Below are 23,545 nucleotides of genomic sequence, written 5' to 3'. Positions count from 1 at the left end.
TCCAGTTCTGGGGCCTGAAGAATCTGCTCACCTGACTCTTCAATGTCACTGGGACACGTATGAGACTAGGCAGCCTTCTGGACTTGCCAGCGCTTCTGGGAAGCTAGGGAGCCTGCAGAACTTAGTTGACCACACTTCAGCTCCAGCTGTGCACAAGGCTGCCTCCTTTCCTCCAGGTTTGGGTCATCCCTCAAGGATTCGTGCAATCCTCCTTCCTTTTCTCTCATAGCAAATATAGGTCTTTGTAACGAACATTGTACTAAATTATTAGGTTGACATTGAAGAAAAGACATTGCTTTTCAATGGCAATAACCACAATTACTTTTGCACCAACCTAACAGCTTTCCACATGCTTCCATTTCTAGATTCATAAAGTGTGACGACCAGAAGAGCTCCATGGTTCATTCAATTCAATTCCTTACTTTAGAGAAAAGTACATGGTGATTGCCAGAGATCTAAAGGCTGGTTAATGGTAGAGCCAGAATCAGAAACAAGATTTCTTGACTCTCCACTGGGGGGCTACTTAGGTCACAGACTAGGTAAGGGGTTCTGACTTTTTACCCAAGCATTCCATAAAAGGCTTTTCCTTGTTTTAACCTTTCACCTATTGTAACAGAGGGGATGGCATGGTGGCCACGCTATGGTGCATGATGACTTTTTCCTTTTATGGACAACACCCCAGTCCTCCTTTCCCAGTCTCTCATGGCTTTGCAACCATGTGTCCTAGAGATCATGCCTTTTATCTTCTCTAAAAGATCACACACCCCAGGAAGACTTCTGGCCTACATTCCCTGTGGAGGACTTAGGTGCTATAGTGATGTCTCACGAAAAAGAATTTCTGTGTCCTGCAGATTCTTCTGCATGACATAAAGGAGGAGCATAGTAAATAACAAAAACAAAGATTTCAGGTGTCTGCACCAAAATACGTACATTCATTTATTTCTCATTGCAGCAACAAGATAAACAAGTGTAATTCCATGGTCAAGGAGTTACAAATAGTAGTAAGCCCAGTAACCTTGAGCATATCTATAAGGCAAATAAAACACATTTTTTTTTCATAGTGTGGGCATCCAACTTTAGATAATCTGGAAAAAAGTCACTCCAGCCCCTGAATACCATGATATGCATGATGTGCAAAATGAAAGTATCACCCAAAACATTTTCAAAGCTAAAAATAAAATATTTAAATTCAAATACTTCAACCAAATTGGAAATACAAACAGTACACTGAGAGTCATCCTTAGCCAGCTGTTCTCCAACTAAAAGATCAAGAAACAAAACCAAGAACAAAGACAATGTAAAAAAAGAAAAGGTTTCTCTAGAAAAACTGGAAGCTCATCAAAGTCACATTTCTTCTTCTGATTCTTGTTCTCGTTCAGCATTTTTCAGCAGTCCAACTTCTGAGGAGCAGAGCCTCTTAAGTCTAGATTTAACCAACCTGAGGAGAAAGAAAAGCATCTCAAGTGAGACGGTGTTTAGAATAGAAAGCCAGAGCAATATGCACCTATATACCACAAAGTCTAGATTATTTGGGCAACTGGGGAAGGCAACCCAAAAAGGAAAATTACTTTTATTTGGCTTTGGAGTTGCCTGAACATTTTTGTGGATTAAAGCAGGGTATAAGTAAACAGATACAATGTGGCTTTCCAATGTATTGCATCATTGTTTAATTAGGCATCAGAAGACAACTTTGATTATTCTTTTTCATTTTTTCTTTTTCTTTTCTTTTCTTTTTTTTTTTTTTTTTTTAATGAGACAGAGTCCTGCTCTGTCATCCAGGCTGGAGGGCAGTGCCGCAATCTTGGCTCACTGCAACCTCCGCCTCCTGGGTTCAAGCAATCCTCCTGCCTCAGCCTCCTCAGTAGCTGGAATTAGAGGCATGTACCACCACACCCAGCTAATTTTTTTTTTTTTTTTTGAGACAGATTTTTGTTGTGTCGCCCAGGCTGGAGGCTAGAGTGCAGTGGCGCGATCTCAGCTCACTGCAACCTCTCCCTCCCGGCTTCAAGCAATTCTCTGCCTCAGACTCCTGATTAGCTGGGATTACAGGCACCCACCACCACAGCCAGCTAATTTTTTTTTTGTATTTTTAATAGATATGGGGTTTCACCATCTTGACCAAGCTGATCTTGAACTCCTGACCTCGTGATCCACCTGCCTTGGGCTCCCAAAGTGCTGGGATTACAGGCATGAGCCACCACGCCCGGCCAATTTTTTTATATTTTTAGTAGACAAGAGGTTTCACCATGTTGGTCAGGCTGGTCTCAAACTCCTGAACTCAAGTGATCTGCCTGCCTCAGCCTCCCAAAGTGCTCGGATCATAGGCATGAGCCACTGTGCCCAGCCAACTTTGATAATTTCTAAAACAATTAAGAGAATCGCTGGGCTGTGGCAACCCGGATGAAACCAAGCTCAGTTGAGTTTCTCCATTAAAGCCACATCTTACTGTGTGTTGCAAACAGGTGCTATATCATATAAAGGAAGTGCATGAAGCCCTCCTCTAGGGTTGGCAGCCCAAGTCAAGGCCCATGTCAAGTCTGGGCTAAATTTAGCCCCTACTTCCTACTACTGGCCCCTTCCAGGGGAATCTTTTGCGCAGGGGACAAGCTGTTCAGCTGCACATGATGCCTCTGCCGTGATGAATTAAGAAGCTCAAAGAAGTACCCTCCATCATGGTGACTGTTTTCACAGTTTAAGAGAATCTGGGCTGGGTGTGGTGGCTCACGCCTATAATCCCAGCACTTTGGGAGGCAAGGCGGACAGATTGCCTGAGGCCAAGAGTTCGAGAACAGCCTGGCCAACATGGCAAAACTCCATCTCTACTAAAAATACAAAATTAGCTGGCCATGGTGGCACATGCTTGTAATCCCAGCTACTCAGGAGGTTGAGGCAGGAGAATCTCCTGAGTCTGGGTGGTGGAGGTGGCAGTGAGCTGAGATCATGCCACTGCACTCCAGTCTAGGCGACAGAGAGAGACTCCATCTCAAAAAAAAAATTAAAACAAAACAAAACAAAGAGAATCCATAGGCCTGGGGGAAGCAGGGATTATAATTTTTGACACTGGAAGATGTGACACTGATTAGCAGCTGAAGTTCAGCAGGCTCTCCACTTCTCTGATGTGAGAAAGAGTATGTCATAAGAACTAGGCAAAGCTTTTCCTATGCATCATTGTTATAAAGGCATTGTGGTGTGGCCATATCAATAAAGCATAGTTAACTCCCAGAAATACATAGGAATATGCAAACAAATTTGATAAGCCAAATCATCAATATCATTCTTCACAAATGAAAAACTTCACCAGTCTACCTGCATCTTTACCCTTGTTTTTTGCCACAGTTTTTCTGATGAAGGTCTGGCCTGCCTGTATCAATATGTAATGGCTTTTCTTGTGCTCTGAGAGGGATTTTTGAAATACTTCTGTGGAACTAACTTAAGCTATTGCTTAAGTTTATATCAAAATATATCAGAAAATTTAACCCTTGGTCTTATCTTTTCAAGAGCAATATGAGAGCAAAACTGAAAAGCATATAAAACATGATTTCAAAAAAAATGAAGCCTATATTTAAATAGCTCTACAACATAGATCTATTACCTATTAAACAGCAAACAAGGGTTTACTGAGACTCTACTATGCGTTTGACAGTGTGCCAGGAGGTGTGGGCACTACGGAAAGGGTCTCATACTCCAGGAGACACAATCTAGCCAGTAGACAAGACTAACCCACATGAGCTAATGGTGAACATCACAAGAGAGATCCCAATTGTTAAAATGCATGGTGGAGATGATGGGCTGTAAAAACTCTTCAGGGGAGATGAGCAAGAGCTAGAGTCATCACAGAAGGTTTCACAGAAGAGACGCGCATTTAATGTGAACATGCCAGGTGGAGGGAACTGCGTGGTCAGAAAGATTAGGATAATATGTGTTGGGGGTAGAGGGGAAGGTTGGAAAGTAAAAAATGGAGTGTCTGGTTTCCAGAGTACTATAAGTGGATAAGAGGCCCATTAGGGGTCTGAAGGTTTTTGAAACAGGAAGAGACAGTAGTCTTCTTTTGGCTCTGGAGGGGAGCTGACATGAGGAAGAGCATTTCCTTGGATGCTGGCACTGATCTTGAAGGCTTTCCAGCCCCTAAGGAGATGAGGCCCAGCAGTCAGCCTAGAACAACAGGGGAGAAGCCACGTTTCACTCAATGGCAGAGCCAGCCTTGACAAGGAGCACATGCACATGCTTTGGAGGAACTGAATGGGACTAACAGAATGAGAAGGTGGAATTTCCTAGTACCCAAAGCACTTAGACCTCTAGAAGGAAGCAACTATAGATCAAAGTGGGCTGACCTGCAGCTGAACAGAGACAGCTGAGAGCTAGACAAAGGAATCATTTCTTCACTCAGTGCCTCAGCACGAGAGCTGCTTCAGCAATGATGCACAAAGAAGCACACAGCAGGAGGGGTGACTTGGGGCCCATGTCTAAAGAGAAGAGTGGAAAGTTGGTTCTAACTGGGACCTCACTGGGCCTAGCAGTAGCTACTGCATTTTAGGAATCAGAGAACCTGCTAGATGTGTAGTGTCCAATACGGTAGCCACTATCCACACATATATGGATATTTAAATTAATAAAATTAATGTGGCACAAGCCACATTTTAAGTGCTCAATAGCTAGTGACTACCATATTAGACATTGTAGATACAGAACATTTCAATCAGCACTGAAGTCTAAAGGATTAGGTGCTGGAGCCTTCATGCCTGGTCATTGAGATCAGCCAAACCAATTGTGGTTCGGCATTAACTACCTTAGAGAAAGGAACTGTGATCACCCCTTTCTATTCCTGCTCATTCTTCAAGCTGCAGCTTCACTGTCAATTGTAAAGAGGCCTCCCCTGAATTCCAAGAGTGCTTTGTTCTTCTACTACTTCTGTTTATTGCACTGTATTTTCATTGTGCATCTCCCTAATTTAGTCCTAATTATAAGACTAAAAATTCCTCATGGGTAGGGTCCATATCACATTCATTTTTTTTATATACCAAAGAGGAATAAAGAAGAGGAGGAGGAGGAGAAGAATAACAAGAGAAAGAACAACAACACAATAATATTTATTGAGCTCTTATTATGTCCTAAGCTTAAATACTCGATCTCATTTAGGTCTTATTATTTCCCCATTTTACAAACAATAAAACTAGTACTTAATGTGGTTAAGTAATTGGCCCAAAGTCATACAGCTGATAAATAGTGGAGCTAAAAATATGTGTTCTTATAACTCTGTTCTACTGCTCCTTGCCCACTTACGAAACATTATACTGGGGTTCTTATAAAAAATGTATTCAACTGAATCTGACTTTTAGAAATATTAGTCAATGTCAAATTAGGCAGACACCTACATTTAATGGAACAGACACAAGTTGGTCAAAAAAGGACTCGAAACTTAAGAAGTGCTATAATTGAAGTATCTACACATGGGTAAATGGAGGACTCACTATAGGCAGTGCAGGGTGAGGGAGACCATTCAGAAGAGAGAAGAGGAAATAGCATACACGGAGACACGGAGGCACAGAGGAGTGTGATGAAGGGTAATGCGAGCATCAGACGCACAGCCGAGGCACTCTTGAGTGACTCCAACTTCAAACCAGCATTTATTCTTTTTACTGAGAATTTTTGTGTTTGCAGATAATATTCTGCTGTGCTACCCTGTCTTATGGGATGATAAGGAATGAAATCCCCTTTTGAATTTTCAATTCAATATCACTGAGTCTTGATAATCACATACCAAGGAACAGAACTTCCATGAACAGAAATCGCTAACTTACCAGGTGATGAAAGCATAATTCATTCCAACGATGACAATGGTTATTGCATAATGCCAACAAAAGCATATGGTAAGAAACAAAATATTTTCATGATCCACCAGATCCCATGCAGGACCTCCACTGGGGGGATACAGGACAAATCCAATCTGTAATTTAGAACAAAAAGCACATATTAAAATAACCAACCACATTCCCAAAAATGGTACATTTCAAAATGCTTGCTTCCAAGGTAAATAACTAAGTTAACTCCAATTATCTAAGATGTAATCGATAAAACATCAGGTTTTGCTACCTGTTTTAGTAATATAGAGAGTCTCTGTCATATTTTCATAAAAATTTTAAAAGGACATTTAATGATCAGTTTTCAAAATATAAACAGTCATCTCGCTAGGAATGTCTGAACTTTAAGAGAATGTTTTCGGTTTCTACGTGGTGCAGTTTCAGTCTGTTATTTCAAAATTGGGAGTACAAAAAGGTTTTAAAATAAATAAATGCCCACAGTTAACATTATATTTAATGCTAAAAGACTGAAATCTTTCCCCCTAATATCAGGAACGAGACGTTGATGTCTGCTTTCACACTTCTATTCAATGTTGTACTGAAAATCTAGCTACAGCAATTAAGCTAAGATTTAGCTAGAGCAATTAAGCCATGAAGAAAAATAAAAGGCATCCACACTAGAAAGAAAGAGGCAAAAATATCTACATTCACAGATGACATGATCTTATATATAAAAATTCCTAAAGCATCCACAAAAAAACTATTAGGGCTAATAAATGAGTTCAGCATAACAGCAGGATACAAAATCAGTATACAAAACAGTTGTATTTCTACACAAAAGCAATGAACTCAAAAATAAAATTAAGAACAGTTCTGGCCAGGCGTGGTGGCTCACGCCTGTAATCCCAGCACTTTGGGAGGCCGAGGCGAGCGGATCACGAGGTCAGGAGATTGAGGCCATCCTGGCTAACACAGTGAAACCCCGTCTCCACTAAAAATACAAAAAAAATTAGCCAGGCTTGGTGGCGGGCGCCTGTAGTCCCAGCTACTCAGGAGGCTGAGGCAGAGGAATGGCGTGAACCCGGGAGGCGGAGCTTGCAGTGAGCTGAGATAGAGCCACTGCCCTCCAGCCTAGGTGACAGAGTGAGACTCCATCTAAAAAAGAAAGAAAGAAAACAGTTCCACCTACAATAGCATTAAAAAGAATAAAATACTTTAAGAATAAATTTGATCAAGGAGGTTTAAGACTTGTACACCAAAATCTGCATAACATTGTTGAAAGAAATAAAGAAGACCCAAATAAATAGAAAGCTATCTCATATTCATAGACTGAAAGCTTAATATTTTTGAGATGGCAATACCACCCAAAGCAATCTACAGATTCAATGCAATTGCCATCAAAATTCCAATGTTCTTCTTTTTTTTTTTTTTGCAGAAATGGGAAAAGCTGATCCCATAATTCATATGGAATTGCAAGGGATCCAGAACAACCAAAACAACCTTAAAAAAGAAAGCTGGAGGACTTCAATACTACAGAACTACAGTAATCAAAACAACAGTGTGGTACTGGCATAGTGATAAACATTTAGATCAATGAAATAAAATTGAGAGTCCAGAAATAAACTCATATGCCTATGGTCAACTGGTTTTTGACAAGGGTGCCAAAGCCATTCAATGGGGAAAGAACAGTCTCTTCAACAAATGGTGCTGAGATAACTGGGTATTATATGCAAAAGAATGAATTTGGACCCTTACCTCATATATAAAATTAACTCGTATATAAAATTAACTCAAAATGGGTTAAAGACCTAAATATGAGAGCTAAAACCACAAAATTCCTAGAAGAAAACAGGGAGAAAGCTTTATCACTTGCAATTTGTTGATTTTTTAACCAAAAGCACCATCAACCAAAGAAAAAACAGAAAAATTGGACTTCATCAAAATTAACTTTTGTGTTTCAAAGGACACTATTAAGAAAATGAAAAGACGACTCAGAATGAGAGAAAATATTTGCAAATCATATATCTGATAAGAGATTATATCAAGAATATAAAAAGAATTCCTAAAACTCAACAAAAAAAATTTTAAAGGGCAAAGGACTTCAAGAAACATTTCCCCAAAGAAAATATACAAATGATCAATAAGCACATGAATAGATGATTGATATCATTGCTTATCAGGGGAATGCAAATCAAAACCACAATGAGATACCATTTTTTATTCATTAGGCTGGCAATAATAATAATAATAATAACAAATATTGGTGAGGATATGGAGAAATTGAAATTCTTATATATTGCTGATGGAATATAAAATGGATAATCCTGATTATCTGGATAATGAGGATAATAAGACATTAAAATGAGGATAATAATATATCCTCAAAAAGGGCCATTGCAAGGAAATGCCTAAGCACTGTAACTGACACATAGCCAGTATATGGCAGACATTTGTAGGATTATCCATGATATTATCTTGGTTTTGAATTTCATTTAGTTTTAGAAACCTGAAATACATTCATCCATTTATCTATCTATCTAATTTTTCATTGGGAAAAAATTCTGCAGCTACTGTGGTAACAGTTTTGCACTTCCTCAGGAAGTTAAATACAGAATTCCATATGACCTGTCAATTCCACTTCTACCCAAAAGAACTGAAAATAGGTATCCAAACAAAACTTGTATACGAATGTTCATAGCAGAACTATTAATAATAGTCAAAAGATGAAAACAACCCAAATATTCAAAAACTGATGATGGATAAGCAAAATGCGGTATACTCATACAATGCACTATCAATCAACCATAAAAGGAATGAAGTATAGGCAACAACATGGATGAAACTTGAAAACAATTATACTAAGTAAAAAGAAGGCAGACACAAAAGTTCACATATATTATGATTCTGATTACATAAAATATCTAGACTATCTACTGTCTGATAGATGGTGGTACCGCCATGTGCTTGTCATTTTATCCTCACTCATGTACATAAATGTCACAATAATTCTTAGTCCTTGAAACAACCTCAAGAAGAAGACATCATCATCCTTGTATGTCATAGGAAAAGATTGGAACTCAAGGACTTCAATAACTTCCCCCAGTATTACGAAATGGCTGAATGACTACGGTAGGGATCCAAACCAGTAGTTTCTGGCTCCAAAAACTCCATGTTCCTTCTCCCACTCCATACTCTTTTCACCATATAGCCTTTCCATATGGGGCAATATGAAGGACAGTGGCCTGGATAACAAGATCAGTTTGAGTCATCTCTGCAGTTCTGATATGGTTTGAACAGTTCTGATATGGTTTGAACAATCAGTACTGAGATGGAAGGTGGTTCCATGAGGACATGGCACTATATTACCATTAAAACATAAATGACAGACCGTTGACCCTTGAGCTACATCTCTAATTCCCAGACATGCTTTGTCTGGCCTGCATATTTAAAACAATAATTTGTGGCCGGGTGTGGTGGCTCACGCCGGTAATCCCAGCACTTTGGGAGGCTAAGGCAGGTGGATCACCTGAAGTCAAGAGTTTGAGACCAGCCTGGGCAACACAGTGAAACCCTATTTCTACTAAGAATACAAAAAATTAGCTAGGCCTGGTGGCACATGCCTATAATCCCAGCCCTTGGGAGACTGAGGCAGGAGAATCGCTTGAACCTGGGAGGCGGAGGCAGCAGTGAGCTGAGATCATGCCACTGCACTCCTAGCCCACAGCCTGGGCCACAGCGTGAGAATTCGTCTCAATAATAATAATAATAATAATTTGCTTTAGTTCCCAACACTTAAAAAATTAGGAAACATTACACAAAAGTTTGCATTCTCAGCATTTTTTTGTAAAAATAGATCTGGCAACATTAGGCCTGTATTCCTAAATGGCAAACATGAGTGGAAGCATGTAGTCTCCATTGATTCATCATTCAGTTTACCTTCCTGACCAAGTGGAGCTATCCAACCAAGGTTTTCTATTTTTGTCCTGGCCCAATGCATTTCATTTGTCAACCAATGTCAGAGTCATACATTTTCCCAAAATATCTTATTAGTTGAAATTAGCAAGGTACTCTACAATAATTTCCTCTTTCCCTTCTTTATATCCCGGGAGACAGAATGCATTTATTGTCTATTTTATAGATAGGAAAATTAAGTAATGCACGCCCCTGCCCCTCCATCCCCAAACAGCTGCAAAAACGTTTGCATCACTGCCTCTATGCCTCACCCACCAAGGGCTGGGGCCTCTGCACTAGAACATGGATATATTCTAAAGGCAAGAGGTGTCAACATCTGTGGCAGAAGATACATCAGTCATTAAGTTAGAGGTATGAGCTCACAGTACTCAGAAACTGCAGGTGGAAAATGCCACCCTGCTGGTTGGACTGTTGCTTTGGACAGATCAGTGTTTTGCAATACCCCTTTTATATACTGCTAGCAAAGCTCACTGTGGGAGCCAAAGTGACCAGAGCCCAGGTCCCTGAAGCCCCTGGAAGAAAGCAAGAATTTCTAGGTCCTCTATGCTCACTGTTTGGAATGACACGAGAAAAAATCAAGTCACATGGTCAACTCCCAGTTCAAAGGCCCAGTTATCTAAACTGGGGTCTCATGCCTTCCTCTTATAACGAATTCATGGAAATTGAGAGAAAAATTCTGTGCAGAAAGGGGAATTTTAGGGAAGGTGAGTGTTAAGAGCTATGGACTAGCCCTCCAGATCCCACCCACAGTCCTGCCAACATTCCTCCAAGGCCATCCACATGACCTGCCCACCCCAGGTTGGGAAGTGACCTGCTCCAGCTCCCAGAGGTAAGGGTCAGCATTTGTAGTGGGTTAAATTGTGTCCTCCAATATGCTGAAGTCCTAACTCCCAGTATCTCTGAACGTGATTGTATTTGGAAACAGAGTCTTTGCAGATGTGATCTAGTTAAGGTGAAGTCATACTGGATTAGAGTTGGCTGTAAACCCAAAGACTGGCATCCTTATAAGAAGGCCATGTGAAGACATAGGAAAACAAAGAAATACAGGAAGAATATCTTGTGATAATAAAGGCAGAGAATGAAGTCTTGCTGCCACAAGCCAAGGAATGCCAAGGATGGCTGGCAGTTGGCTAGGAGATCAGCATGGGACTGATTCTCCCTCTGGACCCCAAGAGAAAACCAACTCTGCCAACACCTTGATTTCAGATTTCTGTTCTCCAGAAGAGTAAAAGAATAAATTTCTCTTATAAGTCACCCAATTTCTAGGGATCTGTTATTACAGCTCTAGGAAACTAATACAGCGGTTGACTTCAAATAAGCAAAAATATTACTTGCCCTAAACCTTAAGCCTAGACACATTGGTGACTCACTTCCATCTTTCATCTTCTTCTGGAAGCTTCCGCTGCTCCCCTTCCTCTGGAATTAGCAGTCCTCTCCTCAGGGCAGCATGCATTGTCAAGTTATAACATACATTTTTCCCAATAACCCCATGAGATATTATTAATATTTCCATTAATATAAAGATGGCACAGAATGTATTATCTATGGTGATTCATGTAATTAGTGTGGTAAAGCTAGCATTCAGATTCAGGTTGGTCTAAACTGCAGGCCCAGGGACTTGTCACTACCTGCGATATTCATAATTGCTTTTTGGAGCTTCCAAAATAAAATCTCAAGTCACCTCCATTAGGCATCATTAATTCTACCAAACTTTTTGCTGTTTACATCAGGAGAAGAGAAACTTGGAGCCCCTCTCATCGCCAATCTCTTTAGCACCCTCAGAGCCTAATGCTGAAAGCTAAAGATTTGACTGAAGCCACTGCACAGAGTTAACTGATGTGACTACAGTGAAAGCCATAGAAACATCCCATAGTCATTCGAGGCCAAACACAAATAAATTAGGAAAGCCGAAACCCCAAACTAAAGCTAGAAACTGCCACAACTCATTAAATCCTCCTTTAAATACAGAAACTTCACTTTTATTTGTCGTCTTGTTTCCTTATATAAAATTCCAAAAAAACCTCAACCTGCAAAAAAAAAGTTTTTCTTGCTACAACTTGTATGCCATTCCTGAACATCTGGTTTCGACTAGTTTAGACTAGTTTAAGCTTCATCGGTATCACATTTCAAGTGTAAATAATTATCTTCTCTAATAGGCAATAAGCCTGGGGCTGATTTCCTACAGCGAAGTCTGAATTTCCTGTTGTTATCTGATTATCCAATCATTTCTTTCAACACTAAAAGCCTAAGCAAATGTTTGATCTGCTGCCGCATCAGACCTCAAACCATTACTGCTTAGTTGGGCCTTTTTGTCATTTAAAAATGAACTTTTGTCCTTCATAAAGGCAAAACAAAGGCTGAGCTTTCGTTTGGACTCAGGATCTGTGCAGTCATGGGAGGAATCCCTGGGGGGATCAATGGAGCTGGGAGATGCAGTGGAAGCAACTGTCCAAAATAAGAAGCAGCAGGAGCACCTTCCTCATTCCCTGATTGTCCCCGCACCTGGGCGGTGAGGATGACTGGAGGGAGCTTGGGAATGAGAAGGTGCAAAGCGAGCTTTTGAAATATTCTCCCACACAGAGACACAGGGAAAACGTGATTCATGGAATAAAGGGGCTTGCAGGACTTTTCTTTTTTTTCTTTTTTAAAGTGCATGATGTGGCTAGGTTATTGAGAAAACATTTTTGACTTATTAGCATTGCTAATAAGTTGGAAGGGAAATTCCCTCTCCATTTACGTATTACCCAATCATTTATATGTGTGTGATAAAAAAGTGGCCAGTCTGAGTATTTGTTTCCTTCAGTTCACATCTCCATACTTATGGTTCCAAGAGTCTAGGTGGGTGTTTTATCTAATCCCTCTATACACAGTTCATGCACGAGTATTAACATATTAACCATACATGAAGAAGTAGTGAGAAAAAAATATGGTAATATGGTGTAAAGCAAGTCATGACATAATATTGTTAGCTTAAGACAGCGTTTTGCCGTAAACATTCACATACCACACTTATCAACTGGAAGCATAATAAATTCCCCTCAGTTTCTAGACATTTTTGTTTCAGAGGAGTACATTAGTGGGAGGGTCACTATGGCTAAACCTTCATTTCCTGCCAGTGTGTGTGTTTGCATTGGTATTAAATGTTCATTTTTCTTTAAGGCTGCAGACATTATTCAGGCTGACCACCAGGAAAAAAGGAAACAGTCTAGTCTAGACATATTGGTAGATGAAAAATTTTCTAAATAATCGTGGAGTTATGCCCAAAGGCATTAATCTCTTCCTTAGAAAAGCTTTTGGGGGAAATATGAAAACATTTATCTGCCAAAAGGGGCAACACTAAGCCAACCTATTCGCAGTCGAGGTATAACCCACAGCTTCCTCCTTCAGATCCTAGACAGTAGTCATTATTAACTGAACACTAATTAATTTCATTCATTCTGCTCTTATGTTTATAATTCTGTTCTCTTTGGGTTTTCCCTCTTGTCCTGCCTTTCTTTATTTGAATGTTTAGCTTTTTAACAAACTTGATCTAGTAAATATATGAGGACTCCTAAACCAAACAAAGAGGATATACTTTCCTTTTGACTACCTGGATCATTTACAACCACTGACATCGGGCCATGTTCCAAAGGAAGTCTCAACACATTACAAGGAGAACACATTCCCTGACCATAAAACAATTACATTAGAAATAAATAATAAGAAAAAAATATTTTTGGAACCTTAAAAGTATACTCCTAAATAACTCATAAATTAAAGAGAGAAGCACATGGAAATAACATTCAAAATTACCCAAAAGTGAAAACTACATCAACACATTGAAAAACTACAAACTAGCCCATCAAATTTTACAGAAGGCAGCTCTAGCAGTGTGCAGACAAATGTATTTGTTTAAATGCATTTATTTTAAACCAAGAAAGATTGAAAATAAATGAGATCAGCATCTAACTCAAAAAAAGACTAAAAAAAAAAGAGAGAGAGAAGCAGAAAACAGCCTTACAACAAAGCAAAAAATTAACATAAGAAGAAATGGACAAATCCAGACCTGTAATATAAAACTTCAACAGACTTCTATTAGAAAGTGAGAGATCAATCAGATGAAAAACCACTAGGAATATAGAATATATAAAAAACACAATCAAAGAGTCCCAAAAGCCTGGTTTCATCCTCCACCTTGAAAGGAGTCCTTTTACTTTCTCTTAGTTTCACTGGAGCCAAAAAAACCAACCGTCACCGTGTGCTCTGGGCCCGCGGGCTCAGCTTGACTCTTGCTCTGCATCCAGCGCACAAGTTTCTTTGGGCTCTTTTTGTTTGTTTTGCTTCATTGCAGTTAGTGTTTTCTACTTTATTGTTTAAATTTCTTTTTAACATTTTCTTTCCAATTTTCTATTTTTTTCTATTTCTATTTCTATTATTTTATTTATTTTATTTTATTTTATCTGTCATTGTTATGTGTCAGGAGCAGACAAGATACACAAGACACAGCAAGATATATGAAGTGTTTTATATAACATTTTACATAATTAAATTCACCAATTATCAGCTTCTTCACATTATAGAGTATTTGTTAGTTTTTTCTATGAAGTTTTCCATTAAAATAACCATTGGATCTAGTCCCTCTTTACTGGCCTTTGCTCCAACAGCCTTTCCACTTTCTTACATGCTTAAATAGTACATCTTTTCTATCCCATTTGACGACAATGTTTCTCTCCCGCTCCCCTACCAATGCTTTTTATCACTCCTCATGTGCAATACAAGTCTCTAAAATAACCTTATTATCCCAAATCTCTGCTCTCTGGTGACTAAAAATCTCTTCTAAGAAGTCTCCCCTGATTAAACCAAAATTCACCTTCCATCCTAGACTTTGTTTACAGATATGTATGCATGTTGGATTATGATCCATCGGTCTCTATAAAATGTATGTTCACTGATTGGAATTCATGCTTTCAACAACACATCAAGGTTAAAGAGTTAACAGCTTAAAATGGAAAAAGCCTGGGGCCTCGGGTCCGATGAATCCAAATTTAGATCCTAGCTCCATTATTGTATGAGACTTGGTCTCTCTGAGTCTTCCTATCTGTAAATTGGTGATGATAATGCCTGAATTCCAGGCTGTTGCAAGGAAAAAATAAAACAATGTATATATAAAAGTTTGGTACAGTAGCCAACATATAGTTATTTCTCAATAAATAATAGTTTGCTCTCTTTTCTGCCTTCTATATATTTCTTAAGCTTATTACACTATAAGCTGCTTTAGTGTCAGGAACTGCTTCTAACTAAAAGCATCGGCTCAGAGTTCCTACATAATGGATGTCCAGGTATGTGATGAAGATGTGCACGCACCACTTCCCAGCTGCTCTGACAATTCTCCCATCAAGGCTATTGGGACAGTCAAACATTACTTCTCAGAGGCCCATGATCTTACTGCAGGCTGTATGTTGGAGGGAAGTCTCTGGGGTCTAGAGCAAACTGCCTCATCAAATAAACAGAGAAGTTACAAGCAAAGGGTCCAGGTACATTAACTAGAGACCCCAACTCACCTGAAAGAACCAGCTCCCCTGAAGCAGAATGAGGCTTGACCGCAGTAGCTCCAGAAGTACATTGTTCCGAACAAGGAACTCTAGAAAGGCAACGAGGCCTGTCAGAAAGATGACCAAAACCAGCAGCTGGTGCACAAAGATGTCCAGTATTTCCCGGCCATGAGTGTGGTTGTAGAAGATAAAAGCTGATGGGGAAAAAACAGATTGTCTTCTTCAGTGGAACCAAGGGTCACCCACTGTTTCTCTCTCGCCCTCTCTCTGTAAACAGAATTTTACGCATACACACATTTGTCCAAAAGAGCAGGTGCCCACCGATTCCCACAGTACTGCATTTTTGGAGACATTGCCACTTCATTAGAATAGAATCTTTGAAATCTAACCCTCTTTTTGTTTTCCCTGACCTTTATTCTCTAACATATTGTGACATTTTCAACGAATGGATTCTCATTATCTCAGGGTGTTAACCATATTTTTGAATGAATATCTTTTCCTCTTTATCCAAATGAAAAGTATTAAGATGAAGCTGGAATCTCCGTAAGATGAAAATATTTCAAAGCATCTTCTAAGCAGGACAAAGAACAGTAAGCATGGCAAGTGCAATAATTCAGATGAGCACCCAGATGAATAAATCAAAGCATCGCCTTAAGCAATTCAGTCCACTGGAGGAGGCAAATACATATAAATCATATGGGTGGATTTTGACAGGTATAACAACAGGCTCTGGAAGCTCCCAAGAAGCAGTAAATAGCTGCATTTCTTCATCCTATGGACAGGTTTCAGCTTCATCTTTTTCATGAAGACAAAGAGAAAAGATGTTCGTTCAAAATATGGTAACACCCTGAGATAATGAGAACTGGGCTATTAGTTGTTGACATCCATCTTTTGTCCAGCCCTTGTTCCCAAGAGGTATGGGCAAAAGTTCTTATCTTCAGATGCCAGAGGTAAGGTGAGTAGGAAGTGACTGCCTCCCGATCAATTTGTGGTTATCTATTTCCATAATCAATCTATTTCTTACCTGTGTAATACATGAAAACAAATCATTAAATGCTTGTTTTCTTTTTTCTCCCTACAGTAACTGGGAGACCAGCTGAACAAAAAATATTGTTTTAATTAACTTTCCAAACTTAGGACCCCATATTTTTTATGTGACTGCATTTTTTGGACCCTACTTGTCATGAAATGGCAGAGTATTACTGTATCAATATGAAAAAGCCTATTAGTAGATAGTGAAAGCTGTTCTGCTCTGCGTGGCTGCCTCATTTCAGTGTATTCATGCTTTATTACTCTGGGATCCGTTTTCATTTGTTAAAAGTAAAAAAAAAAAAAAAAAAAAAAAAAAAAAAATGATAATCTTCAGAACAACCCAGAGAGGAGTAACCTTCATAAGTGGTCCTTTGAGACAGATGTGAAATGTGAACATAGCAATTGAACAATTGTGTTTGCCCAGTTCTACTAAATGAGTCAGTACAGCACGTAGATCTTTGGCACTCTGCCTAGGACACCCAAATATTTCATTATGGCCCAAATATATGGCCCTATCAATCAAGGCTGCAACAAGATGCCAGAGGTATATTAATATGAAGGGCTACACAAATGCCCACTAATAGAGAAAGGTACATGAAAATACTCATTAATACTTACCCTCCACAAATAAGGCATTTGACAACACTAACTTGGTTAAGGAAACAGGAAGTGAACTGATGGTGAAACATAATATGTTTGCCACACCAAACAGCCCAAAGAAGAAATACATGGTGAAATGATGCCAGCCTAGGAGTTGGTTCCAGTGGCCCTGTTTATAGTCATATAACATCAGATTGGGCCCTCCAGGAACAAACTGCTCCCCAGCCATGCCTGCAAAGAAACACATCACAGTTTTAGCAACTCTGCTTTACCTAGAATTCAAGAAGATGCAGGAGGATTAACCCATTGCTTATTCCAATCTAATGTTCTCTTGTGACATTGATTCTTCTCTCTGAGGTGTTCCCTAACAGCTGAGCACTGGCACTTAAGGCTTGTTCTGGAGGTTCAGATGCTGGTTCAAATAAATAGTTTTAGCCAAAGATAGCCAATTGAATTAAACAGCTATTTCAGATCTTCAATGCCAATGATCTTAGTTCCACTGCCCATTCCAATCTAATGACTAAGATACATCCTGAATTATTTGGAGATTTGAATTTGGGAGACAACTCCTATGGAGACTGATTATTTCCTTCTTAAATACTACATCTTTCAGTAGCTGCCATAAAGTAGGGGGTTGTGCTTGGTACCAGATAAAAATGCTAAAGAGTTCAGCTTTTCTCCAATTATGATAACTGAGAAAGCCCAGACAGGACTGAGCACAGTGGCTCACACCTGTAATCCCAACACTTCGGGAGGCCGAGGCGGGCAGATCACTGGAGGTCAGGAGTTCGCACCCAGTCTGGCCAACCCCATCTCTACTAAACATACAAAAATTAGCCAGGTGTGGTGGCAGGCGCTTGTAATCCTACTTGAGAGCTGAGGCACAATTGCTTGAACCCAAGAGGCAGAGGTTACAGTGAGCCAAGATAATGCCACTGCACTCCAGCCTGGCTGATAGACCGAGACTCCATCTCAAAAAAAAAAAAAAAAAAAAAAGGAAAAAAGAAGTCCAGACGGATACAGCAGATGCAAATACTGCCTTATTTGTTAATCTATAGAATTTGGCAAGGAAATTTCCCTCTTTGGAAATGTTACTGTGTAACTTGATGCCATAGAAAAGACCTGTTGCCATGAATAAAGCATGAAGAAATCTAATGGGAAAATCAGAAAATTTATCTTTTATAACAGAGAGGCTAGAGTGGAACTCTCAAGAACACAGAACATTTTCATTGAATCTTGAGATGGAAGATTCAGTGGAAAGGCCTTAGAAGTCATCTGGCCTAATCTCTTTCTCCAACTTAGGAACCAAGAAACAAAGATGTGTGCAGAAAGCTAAAGTCTTCTACAGCCTATCAGAAATGATGTATTACTGAAGCTTTTCCATAATAACTTGATTAATTTCACATCATTTGCAAAATGGTTTTTGATAGGGTTTGTTCTTTCAGAGATCAGAACAATTGATATAAAATTATTTCAGAAGCTCCAATCAATTCTTTAAAAGAAACTCACTTTGACTGGGTAGGCAAGTTAACTACTATGACTAATTCATTAAGAAATAGCTCTTTGTATAAGTGTAAATTATTACCTTCCCAATGAATTGTATCTGATAGAAATTACAATTAGAATATGTGTTGAGATATTTTTTAATAAAAATTCCTTTTAGCAATTTCATGATTTTATATTGTTTCATATTTTACATATGAAAACACCCACAAGGTAAAAACAGAAAACAGATGGTCCACTCACCAGTTAAAGCCATGCCAACTATTGTAATTCCCTCCAAAATTTCCAATCGACAGAATAATGTTTTGGAACCAAGGTAGCAGGTTCGCTTTTGCTTTTTGAAGATATACTTCAGAGTACTCATTGTACACCACCAAAGACCCATAATAAAAAAGAAGGTTCCAGGGAGGGCATGACCTCTGAAATTCCCCATGATCTACAAATATAAGAACACACAGAAAATAAAAGACATTTTATTGCCAGAATCTGGACAAAACATCACTTGTTTCCATAAAGTACACTGTCTTCTGATTATGGATATATAGCACTGAGGATGATTCTGAGGATCCTACATTACTGTGCATAGTAGTAAATGCCACTACAGTATCAATAATATCAATAAAAACAAAATAAAAACTCACATTTGTTGAATACTTACCATGTACTCTGCACTGTGTCAAGTGTTTTATGTTCAGTCTTCAACCTAATTTATGCAACATACCCCTGAATGAAGCACTGTTATCCCTTTTTCTTTAGGGATACTCATTTAGAGAAGTTAGACTACTTGCCCAAATCTCACAAACATTAAGCAAAAGTTCCATTATTTTTAACACAGAAATCAAAAGAATTTCTTTGCGTTGACAGTATATACTTCTCCATACAGTGGCCCTTCAAGCCTCTCTGAAGGAAAGTGATATGAAACTTTTATCTTTATGTTTAAAACTTGAAATGATGTGAAATTGCCTACACATTTTTTTAGGTTGATAATTTCAAAATATCAAGCATCAAGTGTATGGAAAAAACAATTAGTGTTCATCAAATATCTGTGTGCTGCTCCCACTCTTTCCCAGCCTCTCCCTCCAGTTAGATTGGTCCCATGTTTTTAGTTCTGGCTAATACACCGTAAGCTGAACTAGCACATGTCACTTTCCAAGCTGGGTCAGTTAGCAGTCTACATGACTCTTTTACCTCTCTCTTCTCCTGCCTGGGCAACCTTGGTGTAGCATACCTGCAACCCAGAAGGTGATCAACCAGCCTACTTCAGATTTTGTAAGAAACAATCCCTTATTGTGCTAAGGCAATGAAACTTTGAGATTTATTGTTAAAACACCTTAGCCCCACCTAGCCAGATATCAAGCCAAATCAAATTGCAAATTTTATTTACATTATTGCCACATGGTGGAGTCGCTTCTGGTTAATAAACAGAAATACCCAGCCAGGCTAGGTGGCTCACACCTGTAATCCCAGCACTTTGGGAGGCTAAGGCGGGCAGATTACAAGGTCAGGAGATTGAGACCATCCTGGCTAAAACGGTAAAACCCCGCCTCTACAAAAAATACAAAAAATTAGCCAGGCATGGGGGCGGGCACCTGTAGTCCCAGCTGCATAGGAGGCTGAGGCAGGAGAGTGGCTTGAACCCAGGAGGCGGAGTTTGCAGTGAGCCGAGATCGCACCACTGCACTCCTGCCTGGGCGATAGAGCAAGACTCCATCTCAAAAATAAATAGATAAATAAAATAAAAAATAAATAAAGACAGAAATACCCTCCATTTTTGGTCACTGCTATTAAAAAAAAAAACAGTCTTGAATTGTGTGAGTTTTTAATTATGTGAGTAGCCCTTTGTTGACACATATCATAGCATCAACAGAATAATGAAAAGAGAGTCCAGAATCACCCTCGTGGATCTGACACTAGGCCAGGTCAAAGAAAACTCATGAAAGGAGATCTCAGGATTTCCCCTGGCCCAGCAGACTTTATCTCTAGGTGATAATGGGCTTCTCAGTTCAGGACAGACCCCTTTGGGTTACTTCCACCCCTCTGATACAACTGTGAAACTCAGGGGGAAACTTGGAAGCTAACCCAAACACTAAAAGTCTCTTATATCTCAGCGGCGACCCCAGGCAGTCATTTCAGGACACCCTGGAATCGTCCAAACCATCCAAGAGTCTCAGGCTCAATATAGCACATAGTGCTGTGTGCAGGTCCTTGTCCTAACTATGCTTGTAATGGCATGTTTGGGTCATGTTTCTTAACCTTTCTAAGCCTTGGTTCTTAATGAATAAAAGAAGGAGGCAGGCCTAGATGAAACCTGGAGTTCTTTCCTGCCCTAACAGTCTCTGATTTATTATCCTAACCACCACCTTTATCACAGTGTTGCTGAGTTCTGTTTCGGTTTAGGCAGTCATACGGGATTGAGAAAACTTCTATATGGGATTGAAAAGCATATACACACTGCAAATTTTTTGAACTTTTCTGAAAATGAGTTGTATTTGGCTTAAGAAGTCTTAAACATTTTATATTTCTTAGTACAGGAAACCCACTTGCAAGGATTTATCTGGAAAATATAAATGGAAATACAGGCACTAGGCGAATGTTAAATAAATTACGCAGCCACTGAAAATAAGGTTTTCAAATAACTTAAATGATAGGGGATATATTTCGTTAAAAAATAGGATTAAAAATTAGGGGAAGGGGCTTTGATTTTGGATTATCTAAGTCCAAATACCAACTTTATAATTTGTTAGTTACATAACTTTGGGAAAGTTACTTAACCCCTCAGTGCCACAGTTTTTCTCTTCTGTAAAATGGGACAAATAACAGTACCTACATCATAAATTTAAAATTAATTACTCCAAAGCAAATAACCCATGGTACTGTTAAATAAAATCATGCTATTTTCAACCTACCTCTAACTACTAGAGTGAAACAAAAGTAAAACCAAATGCACGATTTTACTTAGATACTAAGATGGATATAGAAAATCAAGAAACATTGATACAATTAATTTGGCAATCACTGTTGTACTGCCCAAGACATTTCTCTTGCTGTTGTCTTAGAGGGTTACTGGGATAATCTGTGGTTACTGAACTCCTTGACTGCAATTAGAGAATAAACTCCTTGAAAGCAGAGGCCATATATCCATTCTTCTTTCAATTCCCCACTGGACTATCCACTGCCTTACATACTATGAGGTTCTGAATTTACAAGGAGTTACTAAGCTCTTCTTATAACACAAGATCATATATTTGCAAAACGTCTCTACTCTGATGTCTCAAAGGCCTCTCACACTCAACATATCCAACACTGAACTAATCATCTTATCAACCGATCTACTGCCAGAAAATAGTTTTAGTTACCCTAAAAGAATCCCTGGTTACCTAGTTTGGTTAACAACACTGCCAATTCACCCCTTTGCCCAAACCCAAATTATGAGCATCATCCTTAGAGTCTGGCTCTTTCCTTAAAAAACAACTGGTTATTGAGATTTATCACCTCTGCTGCCTAACATTGATCCCCTCTAGGGGAAGGGGAAGAGGCCCCTTCAATTTCACCTGCTTGAAGAAATCCTTCCTGATGGCCCAAATAGGGGAGGGTCCCTATTACACCCTTTCAAGGCACCCAGTCCTCACATTAGTGACTTCTTTGCATGATTAGTTATTGAAGGTCTGTCCTCCTCAATAGCCTCTATGACCATTACCATAGTATGAAAGCCTGCGCAACTGACTATGGGGGCCCCTCAGAGTGTAGGTGCCTGGGCCTTCTCTCTCTTTTTTTTTTTTTTTTTTTAGGCTCCTAGTATATTAAAAAAGAAAATGCCAAAACAGAGTCACAAGAAATTTGGTTGCTTTTAAATATTTAGAATTACCTAGTAAATACTTTTAATATACAAGCAAACATATTGCCTATGTCATAGATATGATGAAATTTTAAAAAGCAGGCCTTCCCTGAATATACAGCCAAATAGCCCTCTTGACCAACCCCTATGACAAGCTAAGAGGCTCCTGCTGCCTGCAAAGCTGAGAGGATCAATATATCTCAACACACCCATCAGGATGTAATAAGGAGGTAATGGGGAATAGTGGAGAGTTTGTGAAGAAGAATATGAGCTGATCAAAGAAGGGAAAGAAAGGAGTCCTCCTTCCTACTTCAGTTATACAACTCCTGTGTCTTCAGCCTTTCAATCTGAAACAATCTGATTGTTCCAATCTTTCTGTTTAAAGATCCAGACAAAATGAAGTCAAAGTATAAGGGTTGTTATATTTGCCTGGCTAAGGAACTCAACAGATGCAGTTACTCCTGGCAATAAAAACATAATTCATCTTACTTCACTTTCACTGTGAAGGAAAACATTGTCCATATCCTCAAACATCACTTCACTCTCATCTCCTAGAAACCATTATCTGTAAATCTCTTTTGTTCCCTGCTTTACTGTTGCCTTCAGGTACAACTTATTCCTTGTAAAAGCCAAGTAAAGTAGCACAGAGTTCGATCAGATTTAAACACAAAAGCAGACCTTCTCCTTTGAAGGAGAGCACGGGGCTTTCCTTGGCCACAAAAGAGAACATGCAAACAGCCAGCAGAAACCCCCAGGAAAATCCCAGGGCAGGAAACATGAAGGCCCTTCCTCGGGACCTTCCTACCTGATCCCACCACTTACAACCTCCTAAGAAATGCAGTTTGGCTGGGCGCGGTGGCTCACGCCTGTAATCCCAGCACTTTGGGAGGCCGAGGCGGACGGATCACGAGGTCAGGAGATCAAGACCATCCTGGCTAACACAATGAAAGCCCGTTTCTACTAAAAATACAAAAAAAGTCTCCAGGCGTGGTGGCGGGCGCCTGTAGTCCCAGCTACTCGGGAGGCTGAGGCAGGAGCCGAGATCAGGCCACTGCACTCCAGCCTGGGGGACAGAGTGAGGCTCCATCTCAAGAATGGAAATAAAAGAAAAGAAAAGAGAAAAGCAGTTCACTTAGGCCTAAAAAAGCAGACTGCAAGATTTCATCATCGGCTTCTGTTAGGCAGGAATCTAGACCCAACATGGCGGTATCACGGGCATGGCAGGCCCTTTGTTAGGTCTTCCCGCCCTTCACTTCCTGCTAAGACTCTCAGCG

The 23,545-nt window shown here is 39.5% G+C and overlaps 1 protein-coding gene across 4 annotated transcripts in view; it reads right to left on the bottom strand.

The window, feature by feature from the left end:
* Positions 1-902: 902 nt before the first annotated feature.
* TMEM45A (transmembrane protein 45A) overlaps positions 903-23,545 on the bottom strand; it is a 78,050-nt gene continuing 55,407 nt past the window's right edge. For 2 of the 4 annotated variants that reach the window (XM_009199177.3, XM_031662958.1), the window contains exons 3-7: positions 18,680-18,872; positions 16,952-17,164; positions 15,311-15,495; positions 5,799-5,944; positions 903-1,438 (exon numbers count right to left, since the gene is read on the bottom strand). In XM_009199177.3, coding sequence (XP_009197441.1) covers positions 1,345-1,438; positions 5,799-5,944; positions 15,311-15,495; positions 16,952-17,164; positions 18,680-18,872 — 831 coding nt within the window. In that variant the 3' untranslated portion in view covers positions 903-1,344. The remainder of the gene's footprint in view (positions 1,439-5,798; positions 5,945-15,310; positions 15,496-16,951; positions 17,165-18,679; positions 18,873-23,545) is intronic. The other 2 variants (XM_009199187.3, XM_009199181.4) reach the window with 1 other exon arrangement.

Source organism: Papio anubis, chromosome 2, assembly GCF_008728515.1.
Source record: "Papio anubis isolate 15944 chromosome 2, Panubis1.0, whole genome shotgun sequence".
Classification (NCBI taxonomy): Eukaryota; Metazoa; Chordata; class Mammalia; order Primates; family Cercopithecidae; genus Papio; species Papio anubis.
This window is presented reverse-complemented; position numbering and strand designations above follow the sequence as displayed.